The sequence below is a fragment of the Bubalus kerabau genome, chromosome 7 (assembly GCF_029407905.1).
Source record: "Bubalus kerabau isolate K-KA32 ecotype Philippines breed swamp buffalo chromosome 7, PCC_UOA_SB_1v2, whole genome shotgun sequence".
NCBI lineage: Eukaryota > Metazoa > Chordata > Mammalia > Artiodactyla > Bovidae > Bubalus > Bubalus kerabau.
Genome location: NC_073630.1, coordinates 89743399 through 89756115, shown reverse-complemented (window position 1 = coordinate 89756115; position 12717 = coordinate 89743399). Strand labels below are relative to the sequence as shown.

Here is a 12717-nt window from a genome sequence, read left to right as displayed (position 1 = left end):
TGTATCATGCTAATTATTTCTGCTTATTGTAGCTCTATTCATCCTATATGATTTATAATTCAATTTCCAGCCTAGAACATTCATTTAATTTTGTTTTAGCTTTTACTTTAGAACTTAGAATTTTATTTCCATATTTCATTTCCCTGTCTTATTTTTATTACAAAAGACAACTCAGTTTTAAAATTAAAAATAAAAGGGAGAACTCACCACATAGGGAATAACGTTTGTCTTAGGTTGAGTCCATGGCTTCATAGCTTTCTGATACTGATAAACAGTCTTGAGATACTGGGGCCAGGCGAATTTCTGGTAATGCTGGCTGATTTTTTTCTAGGAAAATTATAATTATTCCATTTTCCCATGTGTCAGAACACCTGGACCTAACCAAATAAAGTTTTACTTGGATAAATTCTAAATGATACCAAACAGACTTAAGCAAAGTAAAGTTTATTCATATAAAATTATGTTTACTTTTATAAAATAAATGGTAGGTTTAAAAATATTCTTTGGTTATTTCAATCTCTAGTGCCAAAATGCTTAAGTGGGAAAAAAAGAAAAAAATATTTGTGTAAGAAGGAAAGGGGATAATTTCTTAACAGTGTCTTAGATTGCAGCTTCTTTTCCATACCTCGTGGAAATACCTTAGTCCTTAGAGTCATATAGAATGTGTGATTTAACTCAGTAGAATCTGCGACACTGAGCCAATTGTTAATCTCTGAGTGTCATTTATTTTATAGAAGTAAATGATAATATATTGCCTGTCACCTATTCTGTAATTCGGAGAAGGCAATGGCACCCCACTCCAGTACTTTTGCCTAGAAAATCCCATGGACGGAGGAGCCTGGTAGGCTGCAGTCCATGGGATCGCTAGAGTAGGACACGACTGAGCGACTTCACTTTCACTTTTCACTTTCATGCATTGGAGAAGGAAATGGCAACCCACTCCAGTGTTCTTGCCTGGAGAATCCCAGGGACGGGGGAGCCTGGTGGGCTGCTGTCTATGGGGTCACATAGAGTTGGACTTGACTGAAGCGACTTAGCAGCAGCAGCAGCATTCTGTAATTAAATATCCCTCTCCTCTGTGTTCTATTTTGAACCATTTATGTGGGTATAACTATAGATTATTATAGAGATTAAACACAGTGGTATCTGTCTTTAGGATAATTTCCTATTTTTACAAAATGAAAAGTCAGTGAGTTTTTAGAATGACTGGTGGATACGTGGCAATAGTACAGCTGGTACAATGGGAGAATGTTTTTGCAATAGTTTTCATAAAGTATAAGGAAGACTTATAGAAATTAGAATTTGTTTAAAAAAATGTGAGTTTTTTTGTTTTGCTTTGTTGTTGTTGAGAGGATTGTGGTTCAGTGGTGTCCAAGCTGAATCTTAGTGTGCTCAAATGTTTGTGTAAAAATTTACCAGAAAATTTAGGCGATTCTTATCTTCTTCAGTCAGTTTAGTTTTCTGTTAATAATAAAAATAAACTGCAATAAATACAAAAGCAAATATTATAGGATAGCATGTAATTAATTTTGTTTGAAGAGAAATTACTTACCTTAGTGAATACTTCTGTTGATTCCTTATGGAAAAAAAAAAAAAGAAAATCAGCTTTACTTGAATAGCCCACCAGTAATTTTGTCTGCATCATTACAGTAGAGAACTAGAGCTAATTATTTTTAACAATTCAAGGCTAAATCACTGCTATCAAGTAACAAAGTGCTATTTTATAGAAATTTATTATGAATTTAATGAGTTTGAATATGCATTATCAGAGCATTCTCTGTGTCCATATGACAACTGACTGACTGAAAGTATGTTTTGAGTTTCCATTTACGTATATTTTTCATATAATGTCAAATTCTCATCGAGTATAGCAGATGCAAAGCAAGGGAGTAGAGGAGAGAGGGAGAAAAAGAGGGAAAACTAAAACAAAGCAGGCTCTTGAGGTATGTAGCAGAGCTTGCATATCCTTTCTGGGAAGACCATTGTTTTTTTAATGGCTGTGCCTCCCTGCGTGCTAAGTCACTTCAGTCCTATGTGACTCTTTGCAACTCTATGGACTATAGCCTGCCAGACTCCTCTGTCCATGGGATACTCCAGGCAAGAATACTGGAATGGGTTGCCATGCCCTTCTTCAGTCAATCTTCTCAACCCAGTGATCAAATCTGTGTTTCTTGTCTCCTGCATTGGCAGGCTGGTTCTTTAGCACTAGCGCCATCTGGGAAGCCCTTTTTAATGAGTATGGACCCCCAAATTGAAAGAAAAGATAAGGCATGCTCCTAAAGCTCTCAATGAGGTTGATGTTGGACTGTGCCTCAGGCCATAAGACTGTGGGCCACAATCCATGTTTCATCCTCTCCTGGGATGTCTTCCCATTGCGTTTTTCCACTAGACTCATTCTAACACAGCAAGTGTTTTTGTAACTGTGATTTACACAACCCATAACCCAATCCAGTATTCAACCCCCTAAACAACCAGAGAGATTCAGGGTAGAACTATGGTGAAGGCAGTTGACAGGATGTTTATTTGGCATTGGCTTATTTGAAAAATGCCTGTTATCAATGAATCAGGGTCCAGCTGAACATTGTCAATAGCATGGCTAGAACAGCTACTCAACCCTTTGGATATACTGCCTTTCAGATCTCTAAAATGACTCTGAATCTGTGTATTTTTCTTACATGTGTTTTTCTTTATTTTATTAGCTATTTTGATGTGGTTCTGTTAAAAAATTAAGCATTAGCAAATACCTAATGTGCTTAAAATAATTAACAGCAGAAAAGTGCAATAAACTAGTTGGTTGTTTATTTTAAAAGTATATATTTTCTCACTGGATGAACTATTAGAAGATTTTGGGAGAAATAAAAAAATAGTCAAAATTTGGGGACCAAGAAATTGAATTTTTAGCAGTATAATTTTAACATTTGTGGAGTTTTAGTTCTTTCTCATTTTACAAAAAGAATAATAGTATAATAGGTAAAAAAGAATTGAAGTAAAATATCTAGTTCAAAAATAGTAAAAATTTGATTAAAAAAAGAAAGAAGCAGTGGAAATAATATAAAACTTTTGTGATATAGAAAAGTCTTGTTCACATGGAAGGCCTTAATTGAAAGAATTCAAGACAATTGAGAGGAACAGAGTTAAGTGCTGGAGAAAAATAATATTTTTAAATAACTTACAAATATAACTCTATTTTATTAAAAGCAGAATGTTTCAGATAAGCCTAATTATTGATATTAGATTTTGAAAATATTAATTAAAATAGCTTCATATAGAAATAATATCTTACCATGTCAACGGTCTTCTTTGAATTTTCCTTAAAAAATAAAAGAATTAGACATTTAATTCCCACTGTATTGTCTATACATAATTTCCTTTTGACTATATTTAGAAAAACTCCTCTTTTATAAAGAATAATTCAATTTATTTTTATTGCTTTGTAAATCACTGTTGTATCCCAAGAGTCTAACATAATGTAAAGGGCATAATGCTGGCTAAATGCATATTTCTTAAGTGAATGATGAAAAACATACCTCATCAATGAATCAATAAATATGTAAATACATTTTATCTGACTGGTATGCATAACCACATTGTCTCCTGATTATATTTATGCAAATAAATAATATTTTATAACTAACAACATAAAAAGTAATTTCTTAACTGTATTTAATGTAAGTGGTTTTGACTTGCTTCCTGAGAGGAGTTGGCAGATACCTTAAGAAAAAATTGAAATGATACATTTTAGTCTTACTTATGAAATTTCGGAAAAGGCAATGGCACCCCACTCCAGTGCTCTTGCCTGGAAAATCCCATGGACGGAGGGGCCTGGTGGGCTACAGTCCATGGGGTCACTAGGAGTCGGACACGACTGAGCGACTTCACTTTCACTTTTCACTTTCATGCATTGGAGAAGGCAATGGCACCCCACTCCAGCACTCTTGCCTGGAAAATCCCATGGACGGTTGAGCCTGGTGGGCTACAGTCCATGGCGTCGCTAGGAGTCAGACACAACTGAGCGACTTCACTTTCACTTTTCACTTTCATGCATTGGAGAAGGAAATGGCAACCCACTCCAGTGTTCTTGCCTGGAGAATCCCGGGGACAGGGGAGCCTGGTGGGCTGCTGTCTCTGGGGTCGCACAGAGTCAGACATGACTGAAGTGACTTAGCAGCATGAAATTTTTATTTCTCTTTTCTCAAATATTTTATTCATTATGAAGTAGGAATAAAACTAGGCAATTTCTTGTGTGATGTGAAAATGTGTTTAATTATGTGTGATGTGCAGGAAGACACTTGGATAACAGCAATTTATATGGATCTGAATTAATTTGAGTTCTTATTTCAGAATAATACATTGGATTTCTCCCACTCTGTTTCTAAAATTTAAGATCTATACCAGGTCTCATGGTGTGATAGCAATATTAAAAGTGAGTTATAAAAAGAGAAGTAGTAACAGCATTTTGACAAAGTATACTAGCACAGATCCAATCTTTGTATCCTTCAATGTGTACATTTTTGTTCTGCTTTCCCCAGATTTTTCTTAGGGATCTAAAGTTCCAGTTTTTCAATTGGAAAGATTTTTTCAATTTTTATGTAAATCCAGATTTATTGCTTAAGCAACTACATCAAAGACTGTCTAGTACAGTGTATAATAAGTCAATAATATCATACTAGTTATCAGATTATTGCCTTTGTAGGTAAATGCCTTACCTCACTGGTGGAGAGCTGTTCTCTGTTCTATAACCAAAAAAAAAAAAAAAAAAGGACCATGAAAACTTTCATTATTTATTCCTCATATGAGAAAACATTCCTTAAGACAGACTGTTTTATGAAAGAAAATGGTAGAGAGAACCTGGAACCTAGGTAAATTACTTCACTTCTTTATATTTTCTTAACAAAGCAATCTTTTTGTTACATGAAATTAATGATTACTATCTCCTCTTAGAGAATTGTTTGAGAAGCCAAGCAAAATGATATAGAAGCATACTCTTAAGACAGGTATGTTCAATTTAAATTAAATTACTTATTTGTCACTATGGTTGCTATTGTTATTTGTTACTATACTTGAGCTATATTTTGTTTGTGATTTAATTTCTGGACTACAAGATTTTTACAGTTGTTCTACTTTCTAAGTTAAAACTTGTCTCTTTGGGACATTTTATCTTTAGACATTTTACAAATCTTTATCCTGAACTCATCCCTCACCAAAAACAAAAAAAAATACAAATAAACAAGAAACAACATATAAAAAAGCAGCACTCACCAGAGTGGGAGTAATGGGAACAGTATTTCTCTTAACCTGATCCCATGGGTTCAAAACAATTGGACCTTGATACAGATACTGGAGATACTGGGGGAACTTCTGATAAAACTGATTGATTTCATTCTAAAGAGAAAGAAAATTATCAATATTTACTCCAGTATTGAATCTTCTCTATGTGTCAAAAGTAGATTATAGAAGAACCAAGTTTCTTAGAACTTTATTTAATTAGATAATTTATACAACATGGCAAATTTACCTAACAAGGGTTGTTTAGTAACATAAAATTTTCTGTAAGTGGGATGAATAGTTATGTGAACACTGGAGAAGAAGCAGTGGTTACGATGACTGTTTACTTGAAGTTATAATTTGTATGAGAAATTTACCAGTGCTTTCTGGTAGTGCTTATCGTCCACAGTAATCTTAACTTCCTGTTAAGAAAACAAAACACTTGTTATAAAAATTTATAAAATGAAAACAAAGCTGGGCGATATGAATTTCATTTTATTTGAATGAAAATTAGTTACCTCTGTGGCAACTTCAGCAGATTCCTTCGGGGGAAGAAAGGAGGATTAACTTAACTTGCATGATTTAGTCTTAGTATTGTTCTAGAGTAGAAAGGTCAATTCAATAAGTATATTTAGAATCCAAGCTACTACTACTGAGAAATTACAGTATTTATTCAGTTCAGTTCAGTTCAGTAGCTCAGTCGGGTCCGACTCTTTGCGACCCCATGAATCGCAGCACGCCAGGCCTCCCTGTCTATCACCAACTCCCTGAGTTTACCCAAACTCATGTCCATCGAATCGGTGATGCCATCCAGCCATCTCATCCTCTGTCGTCCCCTTCTCCTCCTGCCCCCAGTACCTCCCAGTATCAGGGTCTTTCCCAATGAGTCAAGTCTTCGCATGAGGTGGCCAAAATATTGGAGTTACAGTGTTTATTAGAGATTCAATAAATTGAAAATTCAGAGTCCTCAGTTTCAAAGTAATAACATGTGACTGAAAACATGTTTAATTTTAAAGTTTTCATCAATTCTACATTATTCATTCAATATCAAATGCTTAAGGAGTGTAGACAGGTGACAAACAAGGTTACAAAGTTGGCCTAGTGAGATGTTGCAAACTGAATCCAGCATACCCTTTCTAGATGACACATTGGTATATGTAGGAGGCCATTGGCTCTCCATTCCAGACAGACCCGTGGCCTAGAGAAACAGTAAAGCAGGCTTCCTAGATGTTAAGTAGGAAGTCTTCAGGCTGTGCCTCAAGGCTCTGAGCCAAGGCTATGGTTCTCCCTTTCCCAGACACCTTTCCCCATTGTGCTCATTGCTTGGCTATTTCTATCAATACCAGAGCATGTCTTTACTTCTTTCCTCTGGCATCAGATATTTGATATCTCTGTGAAAGAACACCCATGTACACCAGGGTGTAGACAGTCACTTCCCAGTCTCCCCACTATGACATTAAGTTTGGGTAAATGATTTCTCCATTGCTCACCCTATTTGTGATGTTAACAACAAATTACTACACACTACTGAAAATCTATTTTGGATGAACTTGCTATTCAATGTTAAAAGAAAAGGTCTCTTACCTCACTAGATGAGCCGATAGAATATTCCTTGAAAAAAATAATATATACAATATAAATCTGGTTACCAGAAGAAATGCAAACATTATTCTTTGCATGTTAATGTTTACTTGGGATATGTCTCTTATTACAAACATGATCATCAGTATGATAAGTTAAAAGGATTGAAATAAAAGCAACGCAACCAGGCTTCTTGGCCGCTTGTTTTTAATCACCTTTAGCAAATAAGTGGAAGAGATAAAAATGATCATATATTTAAATGTAAGTGGCTCAAGAGAATACACAGTGATTTAGGTGGACATTACTCAAGTGGACAGGGAAAAACTGTCATTTTGAAGCAACTTATAAATCATTTTCCAGTTTACTAAAAAAGGAAATTTAAACATGTTCCCATATGCCATTACTAATTTTAGAATATTACATATTGGTAATATGAACAAAAAATGTTCAAATGTATAAAAATTTCTCACCTCTTCATTTGCATTCCTTATAACTTCCTTAAAGAGAGAAGAAAAATAATTAGATGTATTTCCCCACAGCATTGCTATGCTATTTTCTCCTGAATATAAAAGGAAAAATGTCTCTCTCATTAAGAGATGCATTAGACTGGATTCGGTTTCATTGTATGAGTTTTGTATAAGTTATAAAAGAATTTCCTATTTGATGACAGTGGTATTTATTTTTGTTTACTGTGTTTATTGTTGTATCCCCAGCGAGTCTCATAATTATTATTGTATTCCTACAGACTAAGATAATATTGGGGACATAGTTCTGGTTGAATAAAAGATTTGTCAAGTGAATGAATGAATATACAAGATAACTTTAGGCAAGGCATGGATAGGTTTTTCTTTCTCATTTTAATAGTCATTTCTTATTGTGTATTAGGAAAAATACATCACTAGGCCAACTGACATGCTTTAGGAAGCAAATATATATTGTTTCTATAATAAATTGATTGAGTCTGTTTTAAGAAAATATTGCAACAGAAAAAGAATTTTAAAAAAGGATAAAATAAGTTTGATACTGAAAAACACTAAAAGATAAGTTCTTTATTCTTCATAGATTCTGGGAATCAAAAGTGTTAGTTGATTCATGCAAAGATATATTTTCTTCATTTAATTTAGTCATAGAATTGAGAAGACTAATTTTGGTCTCATTGTTTAAAGATAATCTTGGTTTTCAAGTTTGATTGATTTGAAATATATTTTCCAAATAGAGGTTAATTTCAGTGTAGTTAAAATACTATAATATTTTACTTCACATTATGCTACAGATGTGAAATCAGTGTATACCTTGCAGAATGTGGAGCAAAGGTTCTCCTAAAAGAAAACAAAGCCAAAAGGATATAACATTTATTGAAATGTAGTGTAATATTCTTGAGCATACAGTTATAGCAAAGAAAATATGATTTTGTGAACAAAAGAGTACAGAATTAAGGAAGAAAAGTAAAGATGATGAATCTTTAACAAGAAATTCTTTCAAAGATATTCTGCTTTAACATTGTGGCTCAAAAATGGCTCTCAAATCTTTTCCCAGAACTCCTTTCATTAGTAGATAGCATTTAAACAAAACAATGAAAACATCACCATTTTCACAATCACAATCATAATTCTCTTTTTGACTGAATGAGAAAGAGATCGATGTTTGATAGAAAAGCTGTTTCATCAGTGAAAGATTAATAGTCTAAAGTAATCAAACTTTACCTTGCTGGGATGAATGGCCATATTCTTTTCCTGCTTATATGTCTACAAAATAAATAAATTTATTTTATAACTTTGATTAAATAAAGAAAGTTAAAATATATTATATTTGACTTGAGAATTTGGTACTTACTTCCTGGGAGATGATAGATTCCTTAGAAAAAGAAAGACAACATGACTCATTTACCTAAATTGAATTCATATTAGCTTAATAATATATCGATCTACACCCATTATCTATGGAGGAGATAACATATTAGTCTTTTCCTGAATTACCGAACAAAATTAACTGATGTTTCACTCCCTCTACATAACTATTATATTTCATATACCTAACTCATTTTGCATTGTGCTTTGGGTTATGAATATCTGAATCAAAAACTTTACCAAGTATCTTCTACAGGGAAGAAAGAATAGGTTTTCTATTTCCTCTGTACAATTTTCAGTGTTTTTTTCATATTATTATTATCACATTTTTTTTTCTGTCTTTTTAAGAGAGATTAAACACATCACCGGAAAACAAGAAAATGCTTAGGTAACACTGGAGGTGACGGTGGGAACCTGTTATGTACCCGTAGCTGGGAAGTCATTTAGGAAGTAGCATGGAATATGGCTCTGGAAGAGCTTTAGTCCTTTTTGCAGAAACATAGAATGGATCCCTGTCACTGTACTCCCAAAATATTCATCATGACTTGTGAGCATACCTCATTAATACTGAGACAACTTCAGAAAAAAATGTACTAATCTAATCTTGGTGATTTGAATGTGAAGATTTTTGGGTTTTATTCCTCTCTATATACCTTTTCGTTATGGTTGCACTTCCAATTTTCTCTAATTCTACAGTTCTAGATTCACTGGAGAAAAATTATTTTAAAGACAACAGTTTAGGTCATATTCTGTTTTTACTAACTGATAAGATTTTCCATTGATACTAAAGTATCTTACCTCACTGGAGGAGACATGTTCCATCGTCTATAAACAAAAGCAAATACAGTTCTCAGTTTTATGGTAGATTTAAAATGCCAAGGTATCTCACTATTTTGTTTTATCATTATTCCTGTTTGTTTTGATGGCAAGAGACTTTTAGGAATTTGTTTCTGGAAATGCATGATGTTTAGTTGAATTTTTTCATTATTATTATAATATTATATCCTATAATATTACCAGCAAATCATTTTGTATGTCAAACAAATCCTTTTTATAGCTTAATGTAGTTCTTGCTTTTAGGAAGTGTTGGGTTCTTAGTTTACCCTATCACAGTTTAAAATATAATTTATGTGCACATGAGCTACAGAATCTTAAAATATTTATAATACCATGATATTTTGTTTTATTTAGCTTTTGTTAATTGCTAGATTTAGTTACTCTTAAGGGAAAGATTGAGGACAATTACTGATTTACAGAGAAGAGTAATTAAGACTAGGAGATTATAAATAAGAAACAATGAAACTTGGTGTAAAATTGACCACTGAAGGTTATTTTATCTTATATTCATCTAACAGGAATTCTTACTGTAGCTAAGCTCTTGGCTTGGCTTTAGAGACTAACAGAAACTTTTCAAGATTGATGTGTGAGGTGTGGAAATGGAAAGAAAGCAAAGAACTCTGGTCACCCTGATGATACGGTACATCTGAAAAGTGAAAGTGAATGAAAGCATCTGACTCTGCGACCCTCTGGACTGTGTAGTCCATGGAATTCTCCAGGTCAGAATACTGGAGTGATTAGTCTTGGGAATCTTCCCAACCCTGGTATTGAACCCAGGTCTCCAGCATTGCAGGCAGATTCTTTAGCAACTGAGCCACAAGAAAAGCCCAGTCTGAACTGAGTGAGAACTGGGCATGGGAGAGGTGTTGGCAGCACAGGCTGCAGGGTAAGGGAAGAAGCCCAGTTGCTCCTGAGGGAGCTAACAGATTACAAGCCTGTATCTTCAAAGTGCTTCATGTGAAGCATCTAGTCCTTCTTTATCATTGTATGATATGAATATTTCTGTAACATTCTCACTAGAAGATGTTGCTTTGAGAAATGAAGGGTTGACTTTGCATTAGGTTATCTGGCAAGTCAAAGTTGTTGCTATTTAGTCTCTCAGTTGTGTTTGACTCTTTGCAACTCACGGCCTGTAGCCTGCCAAGCTCTTCTGTTCAAGGATTTCTCCAGGCAAGAATACTGGAGTTGGTTGCCATTTCCTTCTCCATGGGATCTTCCTGACCCAGGGATGGAACTGGAGTCTCCTGCATTGCAGGTGGATTCTTTACCACTGAGCCACCTGGGAAGCCCAACTCCTAAAGTTAGCACTATTCAACACATCCCTGTTTCCTATCAAAGGATCATTGTTGCTGAGCTACTGGAGTCAAGAATGATGAAATTCTGACATATGCTTGAGATGGTTTGGGAATCTACATTTTCTCTGTGACTCTCCTGAACTTTAAAAGAAGTCCTTGTTATGGTTTCATGTTTCTTACTTTTAAGAAGTGATTCTTGAAGTGAAAATATTTCCCCAATAAATTCAAATGTTTACAGAAGAAAGTGTACTTTTTAACTTCGAACTAAAAATCTTTCCAATCCTAGAAGGAGAACACTTTAGAAGTGGTATTTTTGTCCATCTTCATAACTTACATAAGGCAGGGCCAAGGCCATCTTTGATTATAGGTTTCAAAGTTTATACACTTCCTCTATAGTCCCTGCTGTCTACCCCTGACATTATCCTCATAAACAATTTAATATTCTTATATTTACATAATATATTCTCATCTGTATCTTATTATACTTACATGCTTTGCAAGGGCAACAGCCAAAAGGCAGGTAAAAATGAAGAACTTCATGTTTACTTGGTCCTGTGAGATAGACAATAAGCTAATTAATAACAGTTTTACTCTCCTTATAATCACACATTTCCTCATTAATTATGTATTAAATTATCTTCAGATAATTAGAAAAGGGCAATGAAGACTGATAAAAGTAGATTCATTGAGAAACACATGGATTTGAATATGATGAGTTCTTTACAAGAAGAAATTAACACAACAAAATGTAAAACCTGGAGAAGGAAATGTAAAATCTTAATTTCTAAATTGTGGAGGCTCATTTGGGCATACCAAATTAGTGGCATAATTGACCCTATGTATAAATAGCTAAATTATTTATTAATTTACCCACTTATTCAATGACTACTTGCTATGTCAGGTACTATTCCAGCCATAAAGATACAGTGATGAAAAATAATGATGTTTATACTAACATGCCATATTTTTTTTACAATTCTTCTTAAATCTTATGGAGAATCATATCAGAAATGCAAAAAAAAAATCCAGAAATCTTTTTAAAATCAGATTTCAGGTGAGCCAAAACATGGAGCCTGCCTCCCTCATAAGGGGAAGAATTGGCAGGTGAAAATAACACTGTGCTGGGGACAAGAAGCCTGCTGATCCCAGCTTAGCCTGGGACAGGCTTCTGAACCTTGAGCAAGTCACTGAACATCACTGAACCTGACGGAATAACCACCAAACAAGACTTTTAACTAAGAAGTTTTGATTTCTAAGATCCCCTCCAGCTCAATCTCTAATACTATGACCACATATAAGTCCCCAAGGTTTGCTGACTACATATCAATGCAACTTTTCCAGTGCATAAACAAAGAACTGAAAAGTGAAATAAAGTTATTCTAGTGACTTTTTGACATATAATAGTGTTTTACTCTGTAGATCTACAAATTTGAAATCAATTATTTTTAAACGGCAAGATTTTATTTGACTCAAAATTGTTAAATTTGCTGATGATCTTTGCCTGTGCAAATTTAGAGAATGCGTATGCATGGGAATTATTCTCTGTCTTAAGAGATGCACGATACTGGATGCTTGGGGCTGGTGCACTGGGAAGACCCAGAGGGAGGGTATGGGGAGGGAGGAGGGAGGAGGGTTCAGGATGGGGAGCACGGGTATACCTGTGGCGGATTCATTTCCATGTTTGGCAAAACTAATACAATATTGTAAAGTTTAAAAATAAAATAAAATTAAATTAAAAAAAGATTAGCATTGCCTGCTTTTGTTATTAATTTATCATTCCTACTAAAGAATCCCAGATATTCTTGTTTTCTTTTACAGGATAATGCACATGACATTCACTTTATAAGCATTTCATAATGACAATGTATTAAAATATAATAAATGTATTAAAT

General features: G+C 34.1%; 1 protein-coding gene across 1 annotated transcript in view; it reads right to left on the bottom strand.

The window, feature by feature from the left end:
• Positions 1-11365, bottom strand: part of LOC129657107 (alpha-S2-casein) — a 34401-nt gene extending 23036 nt beyond the window's left edge. Inside the window, exons 1-15 of the mRNA XM_055587415.1 lie at positions 11315-11365; positions 9492-9518; positions 8680-8700; positions 8550-8591; positions 8139-8165; positions 7317-7343; positions 6850-6876; positions 5784-5807; positions 5643-5687; positions 5260-5382; positions 4707-4733; positions 3284-3310; positions 1553-1576; positions 1417-1461; positions 208-327 (exon numbers count right to left, since the gene is read on the bottom strand). Of these exons, the coding sequence (XP_055443390.1) occupies positions 208-327; positions 1417-1461; positions 1553-1576; positions 3284-3310; positions 4707-4733; positions 5260-5382; positions 5643-5687; positions 5784-5807; positions 6850-6876; positions 7317-7343; positions 8139-8165; positions 8550-8591; positions 8680-8700; positions 9492-9518; positions 11315-11365 (657 nt within the window). The remainder of the gene's footprint in view (positions 1-207; positions 328-1416; positions 1462-1552; positions 1577-3283; positions 3311-4706; positions 4734-5259; positions 5383-5642; positions 5688-5783; positions 5808-6849; positions 6877-7316; positions 7344-8138; positions 8166-8549; positions 8592-8679; positions 8701-9491; positions 9519-11314) is intronic.
• Positions 11366-12717: the final 1352 nt, after the last annotated feature.